Source organism: Quercus lobata, chromosome 4, assembly GCF_001633185.2.
Source record: "Quercus lobata isolate SW786 chromosome 4, ValleyOak3.0 Primary Assembly, whole genome shotgun sequence".
Classification (NCBI taxonomy): domain Eukaryota; kingdom Viridiplantae; phylum Streptophyta; class Magnoliopsida; order Fagales; family Fagaceae; genus Quercus; species Quercus lobata.
This window is the reverse complement of record NC_044907.1, coordinates 87,726,120-87,750,367: the sequence shown is the minus strand read 5'-3', so window position 1 is coordinate 87,750,367 and position 24,248 is coordinate 87,726,120. Positions and strand designations below refer to the sequence as shown.

The window sequence follows — 24,248 nt, the reverse complement described above, 5'->3', positions numbered from 1 at the left end:
ACTTTGTGGAGTTTCTATGCTTAATGAAAATTTGAGGGAGTGAGAAGTATTGTTTTAAACGGAAGAAAACAACAATAAACCAGTACAACAAGAAGCTTTTTGTTGCATTTCTTTGTTTGTTCTGGCCAAATTGCTAGGAGTCTCATTGACAACTCTAATCAAATATATGGTGGGCAATCCATTAATATTTGTACACATGAAAAAGAAGAAAGGACAGTGACTTACAGAGAAAAAAGTTGATTAACCTTCAATCACCTAGCTCTTCAGCACTTTCCTTGTTCTCACTTGATTCCTCACAGTTAGAGTTACCCTCACCCATAAATTTCGTGACTCTTTCAATCCTTTTTGGATGAGGTTCGTAATTAGAGCTTCCAACCCCATCATAGTCATCACGAGTTCGCTTGGCTTTATAACCTTCCGCTACCGCTGCCGCCGCCGCCGTCGAATTGTCGAAATTAAGATCTTCAATGTCTTTCTTGTATACCATTCGCAACCCGCACTTCTTTATCATAAAGCACTTGCTCCGTCCCCCCTTTGAAAATTTATATTTATAGGATTCAATTTTAATTCCAAACTGACTGAATCCATTTGCATCGCATTCGCACAATGATTTCTTCATTTCTTCATCATAGAATTGAGGAAACAAATAAAGTAGCCAAGTGTGATCCGATAAAGGAACAAAGTCGAACGTGCCTGGTGAGCTATTCATTTGTTTTCCATTGACTATCAACCGACAGGTAAGTGAACTTTCTTCAAGGATTTGGTGATGTGGATTAGAACAAAATACAGCGCAAATAGCAATCCCGATCCACTCATTACACAAAAGAGAATTAGGTTCTTGAATACTAACCTCATCCCCAATACTTTGATGCGTAAACCACTTTGGGATTTCACTTCCAGGGATAACAGTGTCATATCTGTAAGAACGGGTATCAGAGCGAAGGCATCGAAGGGAACTTATTATTTCTGCAAAAAACAGCAATCCATTGTCAATGAAGCCTTGATTCTCAGCCAATTTACTGCAATTTGTAAGGTAGAGGTAACGCCCAAATGGAAAATTTGATGGTAATAGATCTGGTAGCGTTTCTAGTGAGGTACAACCCATTCCCTTAATACAATAAATATTTAATGGAAGCTTTGGCCATGATAGAAGACTCGTACAATTGTCCACCTCCAACCCAATCAGCCTAGATAGTTGAGCGATGTTTTCCGGAAGGCAACTAAAATTATTGCCACTTAGACATAAAGATTTTAAAGAGAATAAGTGACAAATATCATTGGGGATTGCATTGAGATTGCAATAACTTAGATTCAGACAGGTCAAAGAACACAAGCCCCCTAAAGAAGTCGTTAACAAGCCCATGCGATTGGAACTTCTTGGCTTAAATCCACCCAAAGCTAGTGTTTTAAGAGTTTGAAAAAGAGTATTGGAATAAGCCATAAGTCCTGTGGCAGTTCCACTCACATCAACCTCTTCTACCCTTTTCTCAGTCACCAAGTTTTCCAGTAGTTTTGAGCATCCAGAAAGATTGAGATCTTTGAGCCACTTCATATTAAAAAAGGTGCTAGGAAGAGACATGAGATTTTTGCAATCTTTTACATTCAATGAAACAAGCCCAGTCAAATTTTCAATTGATGTTGGTAATTTTGTAATAGCAGTTCCATCCAAGTAAAGCTTTGATACACTTTTCATATTTTCTCCAAACTCTGAAATTCTTTTTAAATTTGGGCAACCAGAAAGAATAAGGATCTCAAGAAACTCCATTTCAAACTTGCTTGGAAGACTTCTGAGGTTTTTGCAATCTTTTAGATTCAATGAAGCAAGGCCAGTCAAATTCCCAATTGATGTGGGTAATTTTGTAATAGTAGTGCCATCTAAGCAAAGCCTTGATACACTTTCCATATTTTCTCCAAACTCCGGAATTCTTTGTAAATTTGAGCAATCAGAAAGAATAAGGATCTCAAGAGACTCCATTTCAAACTTGCTTGGAAGCCTTTTGAGGTTTTTGCAACCTTTTAGGTTAAGAAAAGTGAGTTTTTGATGAACTCCAATTGATGGGTGCAAGGAACATAAATTTATACAACCCTCAAGATCCAATTTCTCAAGATTTGGGATTTCGTTGAAGTCAGGAGTTTCAATTAATTTTAGTGATTTCTTCAATTTGATGAACTTCAAACTATCAAAAGACTGTAAAAATCCAAAAAGGAAAATAAAAAAATTAGCTTCTACAAAATTATACGGTTTAATGAAAACTTAAAATTAAAGTTGTAAAAGGTACCTAAATTACCTTTTGTTGGAAACTTGGTGGAAAATATTTTGAAGGGTATTCACTCCAGTCAAGAAATCTCAAGGCATTAGGAAGATATTTGGGCTCGTGCAAAAGGTGAACGTTATCAATTATGAGCAATTTAAGATCATGAACCTTTGAAAAGGATTCAGGATTCCAATATGCCAATTTAAGATCATGAACCTTTGAAAAGGATTCAGGATTCCAATATGCCTCTTTTTGTTTATGCAACTTTAAGACTATGCCTTGAATTGCTTTTGTTCCCTAGTAATCATGAAGAGAATAGATTAGTGAATTGCAAAATGTAAGATTACTAAAGCTACTCTAACTTTACTCTTTTAAAGCTTCAATACAAATGCAATACCTTAGGTGCAGTTCATTAGGTTTCCCAATAAAATTTGAACTCATAGTTGAATTTAATTTAATTATCTTTGAAAATAATAACGTTGTATTTTCTTGGTCAATCTAAGCAAGCGAGTGAATTTCATTTGGGAAACTAATATATTGAACTTAAAGTATTGTATCGAAGTTTTCACCTTGAATAATATAATAGGATACATGATCTAGTATTCTAAAAAAACTGCTTACCGTATTTTTTGTCAGTACATCGTTAATGTCCTCAAACAGCCACAGTTTGCCACGTTTTCCCGGCTCTTTAGGACACTCTTCATAAACTATGCTCTTGCCCATTTCTTGAAGCAAATCATGCATCCACAAGGTAGGACCCCGAAATTTAAGAAGAGATTTATCAAAAAGAACCCACAATCCAACATTTGGAAAAAGGTCAAGATAATTTAGTATTTCTACTACATCTTTTGTCTCCTCATGATTAAAGAAACAGGCAATATTTAAGAATATTTCCTTCTCTGTTTCATGTAGTCCTTCAAAACTTATTCTAAGTACTTGGAGAATATCTTTTTCAGGAAATTGTTTTAGCCTATCTAATGTACTTTTCCATTGATGGATACCTCTACCAAACAAAAAAGAACCCAAAATCTCAATAGCTAAAGGAAGCCCACAAGCATAATTTACAAAGTGTTTGGACAACTTTAGATAATCTTCAGGAGGATGCTCTTTTTTAAATGCTTTCAAACTCAAAAGATGAAGAGATTCATCTTCAGTCAATCCTTTAGCCTCATATATTTCATTAACTCCAATGATCTGTAGCAAATGCTTATCTCTTGTTGTTATAATAACTCTACTTCCTAAACCAAACCAAGTATGATTTTCTGCTAACTTGTTTAATTGGTCTAATTGATCTACATCATCAAGAACAAGAAGAATTCTTTTATGACGCAACCTATTCTTGATCACAAAAACTCCATCATTAACATCTTGTACACTGATATTTTCATTCAAAATTTGAAGAATGAGTTGTTGTTGTAATCGAACTAAACCATCTTTTTCACAAACTCCCCTAACATTAGCAAGAAAACAACATCCTTCAAACTTATTTGAAACCATACGAAACACAGCTCTAGCAAGAGTTGTTTTACCTATTCCTCCCATCCCCCAAATCCCTACCATGCGAACATTGTTTGACCCTAAATCCAAACATGACTCCAATTTCTCCACTCGAGAAATTATTCCTACTAGGTTTTCGGTATATTCTGAGAATGCATAACTTAATTTATGCCACAATTCTCCCACAATGTTCTGAATAATTTGTGACTCAAGCCTACAATGAAGAAACAAAAATATGTAGTTAGTATAAACCACAATAAACACATTAATAAAAGGTAGGAAATCTAATTTTCTATTGTGCTAATTGAAAATTGATTGGCTCAAGACAAAACTTGAAAGAACTACAGACATGTATTTAGGTCTACATAAGGTTCAAAACAATGCTATATATGAAGTGGGTGTTATGTGAATATTTGAAAGAAAGAAATGACAATTTGGATTACCTATCTTGTACATGCCATCCTTTGAGATTGGCTACTTCTCTCAAAGCAGTTCTCCACGCTTGCACCTTGTCTATGCAGTCCTTGAAATTTTCTTCATGTTTAGCAAAGGCTTGGGCAAAAGTACCCATTTGTTTTCGTATAGTAGATGGATCCACATCATAAAAAATTGGTAGAACCGTCATCTTCATCTCTTTCATGCACCTAATGATCTTTACAAGTTCATCCAAACACCATGTAGAAGATGCATAGTTTCTTGAAAGAATGACAATTGCAAACCTTGATTTTTCTATTGCTTTCAAAAGCTCTGATGAAATAGATTTTCCCGTCTCAAGTTTTTCCTCGTCTCTAAAGGTGAGAATGCCCTTTTGTTTTAAGGCAACATATAGATGGTCAGTAAATCTATTGCGTGTGTCCTCACCTCTAAAGCTGAGAAAGACATCGTATTTCCATTGTGGTGTTGAAGAAGAAATTGATGACGAAGATGAGGCAGATTGAGTGCTAATGGCAGCCATTAGAAATATATTGGCAAATCTTGAACTACAATAAAGATTAAGAAAAAAGTACATTCAATTAAGTTTAAAAGAGAAATTAAAAGGAAAAAAAATGAGAAGAAGAGAACGATTTGATGTGGAGGAATACATCCTCTGTTTTCAGTTAAGTCAACAACTCTTTTTTCTTTTTTAAACAGAGTAGGCATGCAAGTGCCCTTTACATCCAAGAATCGACCTTGCAAACTTAAAATTATATAATTGTATTTATCACTACAAAATAAACGCTGTGCTTTTAATAAATTTTTTCTAAGTATCAAATCTCTTGATCTTTATATGTAGGATAAACCCTTCCCCATGTCAATGCATGCTGCATGCACTCATTGTATCCTCACACCATTGATCAATCACAACTAAAATGACGCATCCTTTTAGTTTTCCCAAAAAGAATACTTCATCTATTCCAAATTCTTGGCCCTCTAGTGGTCCCGTAAGGTTGTCCTCTATTTTAAAGTCAATAAATAAATTTCTCAACTTTCCCTTTATTTTACCTTTATAATTAAAGACAATGCATTATTCTCTGTAAAAACAAAAAATACATAGCATTAAATGTTGTTCCTTTAAAAAGTCGGATTTTTTAATAGGACCAGCGACATTGAATGGAGGTAATAGTAATTTGATCCATTTCACAAGGATTCCCTAACATGCCAACAATTAGATGTAACATAATAATAAAAATATTAAGAGAAAAATGTTAGTAATTTAATATTTGGTATAAGAGGAGAATAAGTATGGACTCATTTTTATTGTGTTGTTTGTTACATTATAGTGGTCAAATAAGTAATAATAGTCACTAGAGATTTACCATTAATGGATGACATTATCTCTTACTATAAACATACTTTTTTTATGGGAAAAAAAAGAAAAGAAACCAAACCGACCAGTTTTAGAGATAGCATGGATGTCTCAAGCTAGGAACTCATGGGTTTAGTCAGACAAAGTCAGATCATTGGTCCATTAATATGAATAAACATTTTAACCGTAATGATTATATATATATATACTAGTTGCTAACCTGTGTGATGCACGAGAATAACTACTGAATAAGTTTCAGGGGGAAAAAAAACATCATTTTTGAGTTGCAGTAGTAAGCAAAAATACATGAATTTTTTTTTAAAATTATATTAAAAGAAATAGCACAAAGTGTTCTTAGTTATACAAAAGAAAGAAATGATGTTTTATTTATTTGTTTTTTGTGGGAATAAATAAGAGACAGAATATTGCGTCTCTAGCTTAATTAGATATATATATATATATATATATATATAAGATAGGTTGTAATATATATACCAAAAGTTGCCTATTGAAAAGTCATAACCATTCAAATTAGATATACCGAAAGTTGCTTATTGAAAAGTTAAAACCCTTCATATTGGATATACCAAAATGTGTCTATTGACAGAAAATGTTCTTATTGAATGAAAAGGTGCCTATTGACCTAAAATGAGCATATTGAATAAAAATGTGTCTATTAATTGAAAATGTGTTTATTACGGTATTTTTAAATATATACATAGCATAAATTTATATAGCCACATGGTGCAATAAGAAGTGGTCAACAAAAAGTCTGACATTTTGCTTTTATATTATACAAGCCCCATCAGTGTGCAATCCGTTGATTTTTTTTTTTTTTTTTCAAATTCGACGCATCCAAATATTGGGCTTATACTCCAATTTTTTGAAATAACTAACGATAGCTCTCATAATGCTATTTTAATGAGTCCCTTGATGAATTAGTAAAAAGGCTAACCAATAACAAAATTGGCAGCCACGCCAAAATTGAGTCTAATAAAATAGATTCAAAATATTTGACTCTATTATATTGACCAAATTTTCTTTATTCATCAAACCTATACACGTTTGCACATAAAAGGCCGAAGCTAGGGTATTAGCATTAATGACATGTTTAATTGTCATTTGCATCCATGCAATCTTTCATAGCATATCCATCATGTATTGCCAAATACACAGCTAAAGAATTTAACAAAAGATATCAACCGTGTGTGTGTATACACACACACACACACACATATATATATATATATATATTACTCATAGATTGCATGCCATTAACTCTTGCCATTACAATCTTGCACATAAGTCAAGAATCATACCTTTTATAAATTATAATGAAAGCTGTTTCTTTCTTTTCCACCATTAATTAACCTGAACCGGTACAAGGCTTGGGTCATCAAACCGTTCGTGGTTTCATGAAATAAAAAGAATTAATGGCTTCCAACTTAGACATGTATTCTCATCAAATACATATAGCCAATAAATCAATTAGGCGGTTTCACGCAATAAATAAATACATATAAGTCGCCCAAAGAATCCACCAAATAGTAACTCAAAACCAATTTGATAGTTTCATATATACTTCTCTATATCAAACTCTATTTACTGTATTCGTTTTATTGTTGCACTGTGAGATTGTGTAAGGTTATTGTTTGAAAAAGGAATAATATTAGAAAAGAATAAACCAGTTACGTTACTATGTAATCCAACATCAAAATCAATATCACCACCGAAAGTAATATTAACGCAAATATGAAAATAAATCGCACAATAACATATACTTAGAACTCACGCAAATCCTTTGAGTTTATGAAACAAATACTGTGCTACGTTAACCCACTTTTTATTTACCATACATTTGAGGAGAGGTATTTGACCTTTAAACTTGTTTTGGAACTTTGCTGGCTGGTGCTATCAAAAAGAAAAGTCCTGTTGCAAATACTAAATTTCGGATAGAGGGAGAGAGAGAAGGGAAAGAAGAATGTTCAGTGAGAAAAATATAAAAAAAGAAGTGATGTTTTATTTATAACTACTGCCCCAAGAGTTGTGTCTCTAGTTTATAATAATAGGCAGTTTTTTTTTTTTATATATATATATATATATTTTTAAGGTAAACATTTAACTGAAAAGATACAATTGTGTTGTTTCTCAAAAAAAGAAAAGATACAATTGTTGTGTTTTTAATCATAGATGTGGAATTAATTTATGTAGCCACGTGGCGCAATGAGGAGAGGTCAACAAAAAGTCAAACGTTTCGATTATTAGTTATTACTAGTGTTTAACCCGCGCGATGTGCGGGATCATTTAAAATCTCATAAGTAGAAGAAAATACAGGTAATTGCTTTAAAAACTACTTCTACTTCTACATATCGTAGTTGTACTACTTCTACATCCCCTGTTTTGCAGAATGCCAGAATAGCCATTAACATTGCAAATTGTTCACTTTGAAATGGCTGGCTTTGCAAAGTAACCCACAATTCAACCAACCTATAAAAACTACTACGATACAAAACTCACAACCCAAATCCAATACCCAAAAGTTTGATTTTCAGGGACCATAAAAATTGTTTTAGCAGTGTAGAGAGGGAAATCTAAATTAGAGAAAAGAAAGAGTGGGTAGGACGTGTTTTATCGACTATGAATTATATTGACAAACATACACAATCAAATACACAAATTCTTGGGAGCATATCACACTCTTAAAATACAAATTGACTTTAGAAACCAATAATAGTCAAACTAAAAGCCAAATATCTAATGTTGAATTGACTTTACAAATTTACTTTAGAAGTCAAATTGATTTTAAAACTGAATAAAAGTTAAAACGATTCAAAAAAAATATTAAATGTTGGCCTTGCCATTGCCATCTACCCCATCAATCACTGCTAAGCATTTAAAACAAAAGCACACCCAAACATAACTGTAAATGTTAACAAAAAGAATATATCAAGTATTGAGCACACACTTTACACTAAATTTTTTTGATGATATTATTCTTTCTTGAAACTTGATTATCCAATCAGTAGCTGTATTTTCTAAATTTTTCATAGTTCTATCTTTTCCTAGGCCTTTCCTAAACACATCTATTTTCAATAGGGCGATACTCCCAGTGCTATTTAAAAAGAAAAAAAGAAGTAATGATGATATTTTGAGACCAAAGAATTCAAAGAAAAATACTAAAACCCATCTTTTTTTAAACTGTTCTTCTTGAAAGTTTTTTTTAATCAAACATTAACAAATGACAAAGAGATACAAATTTAAATAAAAGCAACAAAGGAAAATTAGGCTGGCCTGACTTTTATATTTAATCAAGTAGCTCTTCTTGAATAGCTACCAACTGTCTTATAAGCCAGAGCAGAGATGATAGATCTACATTAGCACGTGAGAGGAAAAAAGTCATTGAAAATACAAAACTACTGAAAAGCAACAATGTAAATGAGGCCCTTGAAAATTTGGCATATTTATGAATTATTAGTACTTGACAGGAAAAACTCAGCGAATCTGAATTTCAACAAAAAATGAAAGGGTAAGAAGGTTTTTTTAAACTGACAGAAGAGAAAGATGAAAAGTAGACACACACCAAACAAACTATCATTAAGTAAATAATCACACAACCATACTAAGTAAATAATCCCTTAATATGCAGTAACACATTTTTTTAATGACTTAGATTGTCTCTAGTAACAGTAAATAATTAAAGATTATAACTTCAGGCCAAAACATTGAAAGAAAGAGAATAAATTTCCAGATTTTAATTCAAATTCAAATAACCAAAAAAAACGATGAAGATGTGAAATAAGAACTGAAATTAATGATTACATAATCATCACAAATAGAAATTCAAATCCTTCAAAACCAACATAATGTAATCATTGAGCTACACTGAATAGTAAAATTTCACAAAAACGCTTCCATTAGCCAAGAATATATATAAATAAATATTTAAAGCTCATCAAACAGTAAAACTTAAAGCAAAATTTACATTATATTTTGTAAATAAAACATAATAGTTCAATGTCATATGACCAGTGACTTTTATGAATAAGTAAACTTAGTATATATTTACACCCATTTAAAATAACAGAAATAGCCAATAGCCTAAGGTAAATTATAATTGCCAACTTCTAAATTTTAGTATGTATTCAGTGCTTTAAATTAATTCCATGAGCTTACAGATAAATATAGTCACTATTCTACTAACAAATGTGCAATTAAACAATTAGGAAACAAAAACATTAATTCATCAAAACAAAGAACCATAAATTTTGCATATGAAAAAGAATCCAACAAATTTAGACAATATTTATACATTTTGGTGAAAACAGATTCAGTTCTTAGGAAATATAATCTTGAACAACATTAAACAAACAATTTTAATTTTAATCAAATGTTTGATACCCCTTTGCAGCTTCAGTTTTGTGGTCATGCCACATTGGCTGCTGCACATACAATCTTTGTAAGTATTCTACAGTATCAAACTCAAAAGAAAAAGAGGTGTGCTCCAACCAAACATGATCTACTAAATGAATTACAAACAATTTCTGTCAATTTAATAGTAATTACATTCATTGTTTTATAAATGGAAATTCACCTACCAGCAACCATAAAGTTACAACAACAAAAATACATTACACTTTCAGATTTCAAAGTCTTACAATCCAATCTAACCAACAACACAAATATACATCAGAATTGAATCTCACACCATATTCACATATATCGATTCCATACATGAAAAAAGAGAAGTCTATGAGTGAACATGACAATTTTGCACCCAATCTCCTTTGTATTCTAAAAACATGATGAAGTTTTATGAGGCATGCATAATACATTTTTGATCTTCAAGAATAAGATGACAAATGGTTTTATGTGGCAGACTATCTAGAGCACTAATAAATGTTAATAGAACCTTTGCCACAGCATAGTTCACACAATATTCTCTTGCCCATCTACATCAAAGTACCATTTGATGACCTGCCTCAATATTAGCTCCCTTCTAAGCCATCTCTTGGTGCTTAACCTTGTCTCTTCTGATACATAATTTTCGGTTCGATTCATAAATTTTTGAACTACTTACATCTTTTGGACTGTCGCGAATGACATATGACATGCTTACAATTCTTTTTCATACAAATACAGTGATATAAAAATAAATAAAAATACTGCAGAAACTACTATCAATAAAGCCTGAGATTTTCAATTGCAAGCAACATTATGGGGACAATCTATCCAATGGATAAAAAAGGCTGAGAAAACAATGAACTAGAAAGTGACATGATCTTGCTGCATTGCACGCAAGGACACAAAGACTCTTCTACAGTCTACACCATTGGGAAGTGCAAATATGGTTAGATATCTCTTTCGCTTTATTGCCTTACGTTGTTAAGTTGATTAATGGTTATTTAAAATCAGTGAAAAACCACCCCAATCAAATTGACTGTAGCACTCAATATTGTACGGCATAAAAGGCACATTAGGTTAGTAAGGCTAGGGTGGTAAACCATTCTATAGGAGCTAATATATCAGCTAATTCTTAGGATTTTTCTATTAACCAATCCCTTAATGTGGCTCTGGAAAACAGAAAACACAAATATATGAAACACAGATTTTGCTTATAGCAAACACTTCAGTAGTGTTTAAGCATAAAATGCAGTAAGAGTAGGTAGTAAAAATTTCAAAGACCAGAAAAAGAAAGTTTAGTATCTGAAACTTGAATTAATATATCACATACATCAATCACAGCACACAGATTTATCAAACAATAGTTCTTAAACGAAATTATACAGGAAAATTCCTGCAGAGATTTGAACAATCAATTTTCCAATTTTCACAACAAAGCACTCAAAAAAGGTAGAATGAACACACAGAAATGATGCGTACCTTTCGTCAGAATAGCGCCAATCTCTAACTCCGTATCTCAAAACCTATGGGGCGTTTGATCGTATTTAGCTTTGACGGATGCCGATTGTTATGGTCTAAGTCCGGCAGGGTATAGCAGTGGCCGGCCGTACGAATATCCACTGGTTTGCAGAGTCTGAAGAGAAGATCGATAAGGTTTTAATCGCAAAACAGATCTACAATATTCCGTAAATTGACGGAAACAGAAGAAACTTATCCCGAAATCACAGAGAAGTTTCAAAACCTAATCAAAACAACAAAAAATCATAGAAAGAAGAAGAGGGAGAGGGAGAGAGAGAAGAACGTACCTGGAAAACTCAAAAGGGGATAGCGATGATCAATCGAATCTCCAGTGTGGCGCTTGTCAATCGAATCTCCAGTGTGGCGCAAGTCTTTTTTTTTTTCTTTTCTTTTCTCCTAGCGGAGTTTGATGTGAAGAGATCGCCTCTATCGTAGTATGGCTAGGGTTTTTTTTTAGAGAGAAAAAAAGTTAAAAAGACTGATGTGAAGAGAGTAGGTTTTTCCCCTTTTTCCCTTTCTCTTTCTCTGTATCGCAATATTGGCAGTTTTTTTTTCTTTTGTTTTTTTAAGAAAGAGAAAATATTAAGTAGTCTGAAGAGATAGGCAGATATTTCAAAATTTCAACGTTTTTTTCTTTTCTTTTAACAGTTTTTTTTTTGTTAATATAAAAAATTACAGCCAAACGATGTTAATATTTTAAAAACAATATAATGTATCGCTTTTTAAAATTACACATGTCTGAATTTTAAGTAGGGACTTATCCTATTTGTCATTACCTCCTTAATTTTAGGAACTCATTTTCTCTCAGTTTCTGTTTTTATATATATATAGATATAGATATGATATGTTACTTCCATTTTTAAATGAACATTTCAAATTTGGTTCCAACTTCCAAGTTTGTCTAAATCAAAATAAATTGACATCTCAAGTAAAAAATCATGAACAAACAAAGATTATTATGTCACTTGAATATTCAGAAAATGTACAATATGATTACCTCTACAGCATTTTAAATTTGATATGTGATCTTCAAGGAATTTGATCAAAGAGAGAGCCCAATCTTCACAAATTTTCAGGGGCTCAACATGCTGATTAGGAGTTATAAATGCAAAATATATATTAATCATCCTAACTGTTAATCCAAAAGGAAACTAGATTTGAACTTGAGCATTGCTGATAAAAAATAGTACTAACCTTCAGCAATTTAGGCAAAAGAAGCAAATATTCATGAAGACAGTTTCAAGCATAAAAATAATGGTGCTGGATAATCTGTTAAAGAAAAAATATTATTAGATATACATCAAGGATTACTTACTCTCAACATACAAACAAACAACCTAATATTTGACAATACAAGGCTATATCTATCTCAAAGAAAGATGCATATACAACTTTATGCTTATAAATTGGACATTCAAATCCTAAAAAATTCCTTTTTGCTAGAGAAAAAGAAACCTATATTTAAATGAAGGCCAAGCCTCATCTATGCTTTTTGCAGTCTGAATTGTTATTCATTTTGTGCTAACTATGTTCAAGAACTTGAGAATATTCATCAATATATCAAGGAGAATGTTGGAGCACTTGGCATTTTTTAAATTTTATGACATATTTTGGATATATAAGTAACATAGAAGCCTTAATGAATTCAAAATTAACATTTGAATTATGATCTTGATAAGATACCTGTAGCAGGTCAAAAATGATTAAGAGCATGCAAACTCATTAGCACCATTTATATACTCAAGGTAATGCTAACTCAAGCCAAAGCTTATTAATTTTGAATATCCTGATACAGGGACCTACAAGTAAGAATTCAATCAAAGACAGAATCTAGCATTACGTATTAAGTGCATAATAATAACGAAACCTGAACACTGTTGCCCATTCTTTCATTTCATCCAGAATTTTCTCTAGTGCTCAAAATTGTTTCAGCAACATTTTTAAGAAAGCTAGTAGTCCCATCCTTGAGCTGTACCACTGCCTTTAAAACTTAGAATCCCAATCCTAAGTGATGCTCTCCCATTAAAGATTGATAATGGTAAGCATCTAAAAATAGATTTGATGAACTAATAATTATTGCAAATGAAGGAAATATACCTTTTTGAAAGATCCTGCAATAAAAAATTCACCATATCAATCATTAATCACTCCTTCAAAGACCCACCCACAATTTTTATTATTATTTTTAATTTCTGTTTGATAAAGAAAAAGAATTAGATGGAATCATAAAATCATAATGCAGAAAGCAATAGTCAAGAATGCTGAAAGCCGCAAGTTCCCAGAGAAAAGTAAAAAAAAAAAAAAATCTAAAATTCCCTAGCCATTGACTGCCTAAAAACTAAAATCAACTTAATCAAAATAAATAATCCAAATTAATTTTTGAGAAAATATCTTGTGACTTTATGTATAAACTTTGAGTTTAGGTAGCAAGAAAAAGAACAAGGGCCACGGGTATGACACTGAAGACACATACTAACATGACCAGATAATGGGAAAATAAGACAACACTAACATTAATTTGTTTCTATATGTGTGTTCTTAACACATTTTCATAATAATATTAACAAGGTACCTAAGTGTGTGTTTGCGATCAATTAAGCTAATAATTAGATTCTATTATATTATTAAATAGAGGCTGTCAAAGGCAATCAGGGATGACCTCATTGATGCTAAAATCCAAAGAAAAATTTTAACAACATTTTAAATCATACCTTTCCTAACTGTTAAGATATGCATTGCTATGAATATGAAACTGCATTATCTTTTAAAGAAATTAACTTACTTCATTATCACCAACAGTGACCCGAGGCTCGATGTAGGAAAAGCAATTCTAAGAAGTAAGAAAAAATATACTCCCTTCTTGATGTGATAACAGTCAACATTCCCATTTTTAACCCAATATATTTGTCCCTTGTCAAAGTCAAACAATATTTATGAGATCTATATTATTGTTCAATTCTGAAGAGGCCCGGCTACCTCAGATTAGTCAGATATTGTTTCTTCTATTTCTTTTTGATTCTCATCCGTATGGGAGGGATACGTAGTTTTTTCATTGAATCAAAGCTTTTTCAATTGGTGGTGGAGGAAGGAGGGAATTATTTTGCGTTACGTATTTTTGAACGGGGCAAATATTTCATGAAGTCAGTGTTTATGGGCAAAAGCGCGGCATTATGGTTGATGAAAAATATAGAACTTATGGTGATTGGGGTGAATCCCAAACAATTTTTCACGCTTAGGGAAGGAGATACTGCATATACCTTGCAACGGGGATCAAACTCTTTTGGTCAGTTTTTGCTAGTGACTGAACTCAAAACTGGTGGGCTCCGGAGGTCTGTCATAATCCCGTAAGGGAAAGAAAAATATGGTTGGAAGGTTTTTGGTTTAGAATTGAGGAAGATGTTAGAACCCAACCAATATGCCTTTGGTGGCAACCAATATGCCTTTGGTGGTTCAGGCCAAGTAAAGTTTATTCTTCAGGCACAGAAACGTAATCCATCTCGGTCTTTTGTTGAGACAGTGAAGGGTCCAATGCAGGCAAAGGGTGGTATTCATCCTTTCCATAAAACCAAGGCTATAGAACAGAATATTATAGATGATGCGATGGGGGAGAAACAGCAGAATAGGATGAAGGAAACGACGGCAGTGCCGCTGAATCAATCTCGGAAGCAGGTGGTTGCTGGTCCGGCAGGTCAGCCTGGTACAGCAGCCGTGAGGGGAGGGGAGGGGAGAGGGAGGAGCATTAATTTGGGCATTAATGTAGGTGAGAATTTACCGGTACAGAATCAAATCAGATCTCCATTAATTTTTGGTTTGAATTCAAATAAAACTGAAAAGGGGAAGGGGCGTGATTTGAGGGATACACGATGGACTGGGAATGGATTAATAGTGGTGGTGGCTGAGAATGGGAAGAGACGGGTTTACTGGGATAATTATAAAGAAGGAAAAACTTCCTTTAAATGGGTGCCACGGGCTGTCACAGAGAAGCTGAGTTTCGGGTTGGGCCCAAAACAGCCCGTAACCCATTCTGTGTCTAACTTAAGCCCATTGAGTACAAGCCCATGCAGTTTAGAGGCTGGAGAATGCTCCAACACTTTTTTAGGCCCACTCTCATCTAAACTTAGTCCCGATGAGACTGAAGAGAGTTCCAGGATCCTTACAACTGGGTTAGCGACGCCGGAGGTTTTGTTGAGAGACGATGAAGATGAAAGGAGTTTATCGGTCAGTCCATTGCATGTGGTTTTGCCGGTAGGGGCGACGCAGACCAAGGCAGAGGGAGTTATGCCAATTAATCAGCATTGGGTTTCACCGATGGAAGTGTCGGGGTGCATCGAGAATCCTCTGAAAATGGGTTTCAAGCTCAGTTCTGACCGGAATAGTGTTTTAGGACATAATAAGTTGTCGGGTGGGTCGATTTCTGAAGGTAAGAGGCTGGTAACTCTCGAATTTGTGCCGAGATGGATCGGACCTTCTTTTCCCGATCAGTTTCTGGAGTTTTTGCGAGCTGGGTTAATGGGTTTTGGAGTATCGGGTCAGGAAGTTAATACTTTCTCTACTAAGGAACTTTTAAGTCTTCCTAGGGAGGTCATACTTGTGGAGGATGCAGTTGATTTTTCTGTGGGGTTTGGTGAAACTGAAGTGTCAGATTGTTTACCTCTGCAAATCATTGATCCGGGTGTGTCAAGAAAGTTAGTAGAGTTGGAGGAGGGCACTGAGGTATTGAGTATTGAGAATAAGTTAGATATTTCTAGTTGGGTGAAGCACAGAATTCCTGGGTTCAGTAAACTGGTTGGGTTGTCAACGAATCGACATGAGAAGTTGTGCATTGCTCTCTTACAGAGGCTAGAAACTGAGATGGAAGCAGCCAATGTGTTACACAGGAGAGAAATGGGTAGTAAAAAACTGGCTAAGTCCAAAAACAAGGGACGTAGAGAGTTGCAAAACTTGATATGTTCGGTGAATTATGAGAGGAGATAAAGGGTGGTTTTGTGTTGGTGTCATTAGTTGGGGATGGTTTAGTGTCTATGAAGATAAAAATGATTTCGTGGAATGTTAGAGGTTTAAATGATCCTCAAAAACGACTTGTAGTGAAAAATTTGTTGCGGGAGTGGAAGTGCGATGTTGTTTGTTTACAAGAGACGAAAATTGCTAGCATGAATAGACAGTTGGTTTGTAGTTTGTGGGGCTGTCCATATGTGGATTGGGCTGTTTTGGAGGCTGATCGGACTGCTGGTGGTATCTTGCTTATGTGGGATAAAAGGGTTTTGGAGAAGGTAGAGGTTATGGTCGGCATCTACTCAGTTTCGGTTAAGTGGCAAGGGGTGGGGGACGGTTTTATATGGGCATGCTCAGGGGTTTATGGCCCAAATGAGAATGGTGAGAGGGGTCACATGTGGGATGAGTTAGTGGGTATTCAGCAGTATTGGAGGTTACCATGGTGTTGCTTTGGCGATTTTAATATTGTTCGCTTTCCTAGTGAGCGTAGGGGTGAGGCACGTTTGACATTGGCTATGGAAAAATTTTCTGAATTTATTGAGGATCTTAACTTGGTAGATTTGCCTTTAGACGGAGGTAGATACACATGGTCCAGTGGCACCGATCAACCAGCGATGTCTAGGATTGATAGAGCATTGGTCACTCCAGATTGGGAGGACCATTTCCCTGATGTTCTTCAAATGATTTTACCACGTCCTATCTCAGATCATAGTCCAATTCTTTTGGAGGCAGGGGGAATGGCAAGGGGGAAAAGTCCGTTCAGATTTGAAAATATGTGGTTGAAGACGGAGGGATTTGTGGATAGAGTTCAGTTCTGGTGGAATCAACATTCTTTTGTGGGTACACCTAGTTTTGTGCTTGCAAAAAAATTGAAGGCTCTGAAAGAGGATATTGTGCAATGGAATCGCCGAGAGTTTGGTAATGTAGAGCGTCAGAAGAAACAATTATTGGAGGAACTAAAAAAATTAGACGCCAAGGAGGGGGATTTTGGTCTCACTGATGGGGAGAAAGGCCATAGGGTAGCTTTGAGGTCCCAGGTGGAACATCTTCTTTCTTTGGAAGAGATTTCCTGGAGACAAAAATCTAGGATGTTATGTATCAAGGAAGGGGATAATAACACCAAGTTTTTTCACAAAATGGCTAATTCTCATAGAAGGTTTAATCATCTAAGGAGTTTGGAGGTGGATGGGGTGGTTTTTGAGGAGGAATCCGAGGTGTCTAATCAGGTAATACAATTTTATAAAACTTTGTACAAGGAGACTGAGAGTTGGAGGCCTTTTGTGGAGGGTTTGGAATTTGATCGTATTGGGGATGTGGAGAGGGTTTGGCTTGAAAGGAAGTTTGAGAGGGAGGAGATACTTCAAGTTGTACGTGATTTGGAAGGGGACAAAGCTCCAGGTCCGGATGGGTTTACTATGGCTTTTTATCATCTCTGTTGGAGAGTAGTGGAGAAAGACGTCTTAGCGGTCTTTGAAGAGTTTTTTCAACATTGTAAGTTTGAAAAATCCCTTAATGCTACCTTCATTGCATTAATTCCTAAAAAGAATGATGCTTCTAATATTAGAGATTTCCGACCTATTAGCTTGGTGGGGAGTGTGTATAAAATCTTGTCTAAGGTTTTGGCAAATCGATTGAAAGTGGTATTAGATCAGTTGATCTCTGAGTCTCAGAATAGCTTTGTGGGTGGGAGACAAATTCTTGACTCGGTTCTTATTGCGAATGAGTGTGTGGATAGTTGAGGGAAGAGTAGGGTTTCTGGAGTCATTTGTAAACTTGATATTGAGAAAGCCTACGATCATGTGAATTGGGAGACTTTGTTGAATTTGTTGCATAGAATGGGCTTTGGAGTGAAGTGGTGTAAATGGATCCGTACTTGTATATCCACAGTTCAGTTCTCTGTTTTGATTAACGGGTCTCCAGCTGATTTCTTTAGTAGTTCAAGAGGTTTAAGACAAGGGGATCCGCTATCTCCTATGCTGTTTTTGATTATGATGGAGGTGTTTAGTAGGATGTTGAGAAGAGTGGAGGAAGCCGGTTTGATTCGTGGCTTTAAAGTTGAAGGTAGGAGGGGTGGTGGGGAATGTGTTACACATCTACTGTTTGCAGACGATACTATCCTATTTTGTGATGCGGATGTGGAGCAAATCCTTCATATTCGATTGTTGTTACTTAGTTTGCAGGCGGTAATAGGTTTGAAGGTTAATGTGCATAAGAGTGAAATGGTTCCAATAGGGGTGGTTGATGATGTGCATGCCCTTGCTGAAATTTTGGGTTGTAAAGTCGGTAAGTTACCTATGACTTATCTTGGCATGCCTTTAGGGGCTTCACATAATTCCCCTTCAATTTGGAATCCTATTCTGGAAAAATTTGAGCGGAGATTAGCTGGGTGGAAGAAGCTGTATTTGTCTAAGGGGGGTCGGTTGATGTTACTCAAGAGTACATTATCTAGTCTTCCTACCTATTTTCTATCGCTTTTCACAATTCCTACTCATGTGGCTAATAGAATTGAAAAACTACAAAGGGATTTTCTTTGGGGTGGTAGCAGAACTCATCTGGTAGGATGGGACAAAGTTTGTGCGCCTATAGCTAATGGTGACTTGGGGATAAGGAAACTTACTACTTTCAATAAGGCCTTATTGGGGAAATGGTTGTGGCGGTTTGGGAAGGAAGAGGATCGGCTATGGAGGAGGGTGGTGGCTTCAAAAAATGGGGAAGAGTGGGGGGGGTGGACCTCAAAACTGGGTAGGGGAGTTCATGGGTGTGGTTTGTGGAGAGGCATTCGCATGGGTTGGGAGGATTTTAGTAAGAACTGTCAATTTGTTGTTGGGTTGGGGAATAGAGTGAGGTTTTGGCAGGATGGGTGGTGTGGGGGTCAACCTTTTCACTTGGCCTTCCCAAGGTTGTATGGTATTGCTATTGATAAGGAGATATCTGTTGAAGCCTCCTTGTCAAGGCAAGGGGAGGAGGATAGACGAACTTGGGATGTTCGTTTTACTCGAGAATTTAATGATTGGGAGATGGAGGAAGGGCTACATTTTCTTTGTATGTTGGGAGCTAATACTCCTCCTATGGATGTGGGAGACCGGATGAGGTGGAAGTTGAAGGTTAATGGGGATTTTGATATCCGGTCATATTATAACAAATTAAGGAATTCTCCTTCAATTGTTTTTCCATGGAAAGCTATTTGGAAAGTAAAGGCCCCTAGGCGAGTTTCCTTTTTTGTTTGGTGTGTAGCTTGGAATAAGATCCTAACGGGTGATAACCTAAGATTGAGGAGACTGGTGCATTTTGTGGACTGGTGCATTATGTGTAGACATTGTGGAGAGTCGGTAGATCATTTACTTCTTCATTGTGAGATGGCTTATCGGTTATGGAGCTTTGTCTTTATAACTTTTGGCTTGTCTTGGGTTGTACCTAGTTCGATCCCAGACTTGCTTTTTGGCTGGTGGAATTGGTTGGGGAAACACTCGTCTCAGATATGGAATTTAGTTCCGTTGTGCATCTTTTGGTATATTTGGAAGGAACGGAATCGGCGGACTTCTGAGGATTTGATTAGCTCCGGTGATCAGATGCTGGCTTCTTTCAGTGGGACTCTTTTTGATTGGTCTCGGGCTTGGGGACTCACGACTAGTGATTCTCTCCCTTCTTTCATTATCTCTCTCTCTCTTTGTAATTAATTTGTGGTTTGGTTTTCTTTTTTGCTTTCTCGTTGTTTCCTCCTTGTACTTTCTGGGTTTGCTCTATGTTTTTTATGCATAGAGTAGCCATTCGTATATATAACATTCTTACTTATCAAAAAAAAAAAAAAGTCAAACAATATTTACTTTCATAGAACCAATAACCGCCTTTTTCATCACATTAGTTACATGATATACATTGCATTTTATGCACATTTAAATGTAGAAATATGGACAAGATTGGAGTTTATGTATGATACATAACTGGGAACACTTATTGCATTTTCCATAAACTGTATTACACAAATTCAAAAGTTTAACTACAGAGAGAAAAGACCATCTAAAAAGCAATTTTATTATTTAAATAGACAAGTGACTTAGAAATAAGGTTTTACCTAGATCTTTAAGAGGTTAAGAACTGCAAAACCTGCAAAAAGATCAGCTGAAGGTTTCTATATTCAGTGGAAAATACTTGCATAGATCTATCATGGGCTGCAACTCATGATGAAAATCCCTTCCGTGAAAATCTTAAGAATGATTGTGCAGATTTACAAAAAATCAAACCTGACAGTGAAACCACGGTCCTTGTATGGTAAGTCTTCCCACTTGAAACTGGTGCCTGAGCTGTGCCACCCTGGCCTAGTAACTCTAATAAGAAATTCTAAAGTGTAATTTAACAGAGAATCATTTGGGAATGGCATAAAAATATATGTATATATATTTTTTAAAAGGCAGTGAACCGAAAAATCATAGTCAAAATAACATGGACTGCTTGAACTATTCAAGTAAATGCATTAGTATTTTCAATAGGGAGGGAGCATTAATACGTATAAGTACTGGATATTTTCCTTTTGCTATGTATGTAACTGATATTTAAACTTAATCATTGGTTACAACAGGTGAAAAATTAACAAAAGGAGAAAGGAAATGCCAAAGGTGACCTCTTCTTCCCAGTAATTTTTATGTATAAGACAATGAAAGACATGAATATTGTTTGAACAGGATATGAAAGCATAACTATTTGCTCATAAACATTGTTTGCTTTTTTTCACTTCAAGGCATTCCAATAATAAGGTGAATTTTTAATATTGTATTTCTATAAATCAGCAACTCGAAGTGAAATTAGTTAGAGGATGGCAAAGAACCAAGGAAGATTATAATCACCAAAATAAAATTCGAGATAATCCTATTAATTTATTCACAAAAGATATGCATGTTGGTGAAAAATGAAATGGCCACAAAGCTATAGTCTTCAAAGGGATAGAAGACTTGTTCATGGTTGCAAACACTGTTAGAACCTTTGTTTTTTGGTATAGAGATTCATTATAATGTCTACAAAATAAGGACATCAAATACCAAAGAAAAGACTTACATATGAACTCAGTTACAATCAAAGGAACTTATTCTTGAAAATCTGTGGCAATTTCTACAAGTGGCAGTGTCATGTTTATATCGTGAATATCCACAAAAAGATTAAAAAGGAAGTAAAAGCTCAACTGAAATAACCAGCCATGGAAATGAACCTTCTCTATTTTTTTCAAAAGAAGCTTGGATCCCCTGTATTTCCTTCTCCTTGCTCTTGCAGCTTGACTCCAACAGGATTGGTTGCCAGTTGGGACACTCTCTAAAGGTCTACACATGCTTATCCTACTGCTGTCAAGGCTTTTCATTGTTTTTTGAACTGTTAGTTACCCTGCACATTGAAATCAAACTTTTACAATACAGGACCACATCAGTGGCAGAGTGGCAGAAAAAGGCTATCTCTTCATAGTTGTCTTGTTTCTATAAGTCCAGATAGACCATAAAATGGAGAAAAAAGACAATAAAAGCTGAATGAAACAAAGTAAGGCTAAGTTAAATCAGTTCTAATGTACAGATCAAACATGTGAAATGAGCACATTATCCTTTTTCAACCAAATAAGCCCTAAATTTGGAAGGATGCCTAATAAGCTTATCTTTAACACAAATAGGAATATGTAAAATTCTCTCAGAATCAGAATGTGTTAATGATCTTATCATTAACACAAACAGGAGTTTTCAAACTAATTTAGAATTCCACCTGAAAGTATCTTTGACTAGCACATATGCCACAACATGTAGAGAACCTAAGCAATTTCATTTTTATTTGAAAATGTGACAACTTAAATTCTAGACATAATGCATCAACAACCATAACAAGCAGAACAAGGTTTACAAATCTAAGTAGATTACCTTCTCCAATTTTCAACCTTGTCTACATAGTTGTTTGCCTGCATGAGTCTAATTAATAAAAAGACAAACATGTGAAATGAGCACAGATGGTTTGAGGGAGTGAGAAGTATAATTTTAAATGGAAGAAAAAAACATGAGACTGAACAATAAACCAGTATGTCTGGCAGCAAAAGCTTTCCAGTTTTGATATTTACTTGCTATCAAGAAAATGAAAAGCTTTCCAGTTTTGATATTTACATTGTCACATGGTGTTACGGACCATGTGACAATGTAGAAGGGAAGAAATTTGGTGATGCAACAGATGAACAATATGGTTGGGGTACAGGGTTGGAAATGGCATAGCAAAGATTCTGATTTCTGGACATTATATCCACAAAGCTAAAATTTTGATCCTGGCGCACATAGAATGGGCCCAAGTCAAGAATGGGGACAAGAGTTCATTGTGACGTGTTTCAGTTTGTGGAGTTTCAATGCTTTATGAAAATTAGAGGGAGTGATATAGAACAATAAACCAGTATATTTGGCAACAAAAGCTTTCCAATTTTGATGTTTACTTGCTTTCAAGAAAATTATTTTTTCTACAACAAGAAGGATCTTTATGTTGCAATTCTTTGTTTGTCCTAGTCAAATTGCTAGGAGCCTCATTGATAACTCTAATCAAACATATGGTGGGCAATCCATTAATATTTGTACATATGAAAAAGATATTGTAGCAACCAACAAAACTTGAACTAACCTTCAATTACCTAGCTCTTTAGCACATTCCTTGTACTCACTTGACTCCTCACAGTTAGAGTTACCCTGGGCCATAGTTTCTATGAGTCTTTCAATCCTCTTTGGGTGAGGTTCATAATTGGAGCTTCCAGCCCCATCATAGTCATCACGGGTTTGCTTGGCTTTGTAACCTTCCGCCGTTGCCGCCATCAAATTGTCGAAATTATGATGGGTGATGCGGTTATTGCTTCTTTTAGCCATAGTTCTTTTGAGATCTTTGATGTCTTTCTTGTATACCATTCACAACCCGCATTTCTTTACCATGATTGGGATTAATTCCTTCCTCAAGCCCTAACTATGGGTTCCAATTTTAACTCCAATCTAACCGAATCCATTTGCTTCGCATTCCAACATTGATTTTATTTTTATGTCTTCCATCTCATAGTATTGAGGAAGCAAATAAAGTAGCCTAATGTGATATGATAATGGAAAATTTTCGCTAATGGCTGGCACTATGTTAATTGTTTTTCCGTTGACTATCAACCAACAGTAAAGTAAACAGTCTTCAAGGATTTGTTAATTTGAATGAGAAAAACATACAACGCAAATGGCAACCCCCATCCACTCATTACACAAAAGAGAATAAGGTTCTTGTATACTAACTTCATCCCTAATACTTTAATGCTTAAACCACATTGAAATTTCACTTCCAGGAATAACAATCCCATATATTTCATGAATAAAGTGTCCCTAAAACATACCATGCATGCTATTTAGAACACAGAGAGAGAGAGAGAGAGAGAGAGAGAGACCTGAAGGGACTTTATTATCATTGCAAAAAAACATGTCAATGAAGACTTGATTCTCAGCCAATTTACTACAATTTGAAAGGTAGAGGCCTTCCAGTGATAGATCTGGTAGGGTTTCCAATGAGGTACAACCAAACTCCCATATAAGACCAATATTTAATGGAAGCTTAGGCCATGTTCGAAGACTTGTGCAATTGTTCACTTTCGAGCATTTCAGAATAGATAGTTGAGCAATGCTTTATGGAAGGCAACTAAAATTATTTCCGCTTAGACATAAATAATCTAAAGAGAATAAGCAACAAATATCATTGGGGATTGCATTGAGATTGCAATAACTTAGATCCAGACAGCTCAAAGAACATAAGCTCGATAAAGAAGTCGATAACAA

General features: G+C 35.0%; 2 protein-coding genes across 2 annotated transcripts; both read right to left on the bottom strand.

Annotated features, from left to right (window-relative positions):
- Positions 1 to 247: 247 nt before the first annotated feature.
- LOC115986070 (disease resistance-like protein DSC1) lies at positions 248 to 3,963 on the bottom strand. Its single transcript, XM_031108933.1, has 4 exons — positions 2,877 to 3,963; positions 2,472 to 2,552; positions 2,289 to 2,423; positions 248 to 2,188 (listed from the first exon to the last, which is right to left on the bottom strand). The coding sequence occupies exons 1-4, from the start codon at positions 3,813 to 3,815 to the stop codon at positions 248 to 250; spliced, it is 3,096 nt and encodes a 1,031-aa protein (XP_030964793.1). The 5' UTR covers positions 3,816 to 3,963.
- Positions 3,964 to 4,176: 213 nt separating this feature from the next.
- LOC115986740 (TMV resistance protein N-like) lies at positions 4,177 to 7,454 on the bottom strand. The gene is made up of 2 exons (XM_031110016.1): positions 6,858 to 7,454; positions 4,177 to 4,732 (listed from the first exon to the last, which is right to left on the bottom strand). The coding sequence occupies exons 1-2, from the start codon at positions 6,899 to 6,901 to the stop codon at positions 4,192 to 4,194; spliced, it is 585 nt and encodes a 194-aa protein (XP_030965876.1). The 5' UTR covers positions 6,902 to 7,454; the 3' UTR covers positions 4,177 to 4,191.
- Between the last annotated feature and the right edge of the window lie 16,794 nt (positions 7,455 to 24,248).

Coding starts and splice junctions, on each gene's coding strand:
- LOC115986070 (XM_031108933.1), bottom strand. CDS start 3,815: ATGGTAGGGATTTGGGGGATGGGAGGAATAGGTAAAACAACTCTTGCT. Junction 2,424..2,471: donor ATCCTGAATCCTTTTCAAAG/GTTCATGATCTT, acceptor TCCTTTTCAAAG/GTTCATGATCTTAAATTGCT. Junction 2,189..2,288: donor CACCAAGTTTCCAACAAAAG/GTAATTTAGGTA, acceptor GGATTTTTACAG/TCTTTTGATAGTTTGAAGTT.
- LOC115986740 (XM_031110016.1), bottom strand. CDS start 6,901: ATGGTGGAAAAGAAAGAAACAGCTTTCATTATAATTTATAAAAG. Junction 4,733..6,857: donor TTCATTATAATTTATAAAAG/GTATGATTCTTG, acceptor TCTTTATTGTAG/TTCAAGATTTGCCAATATAT.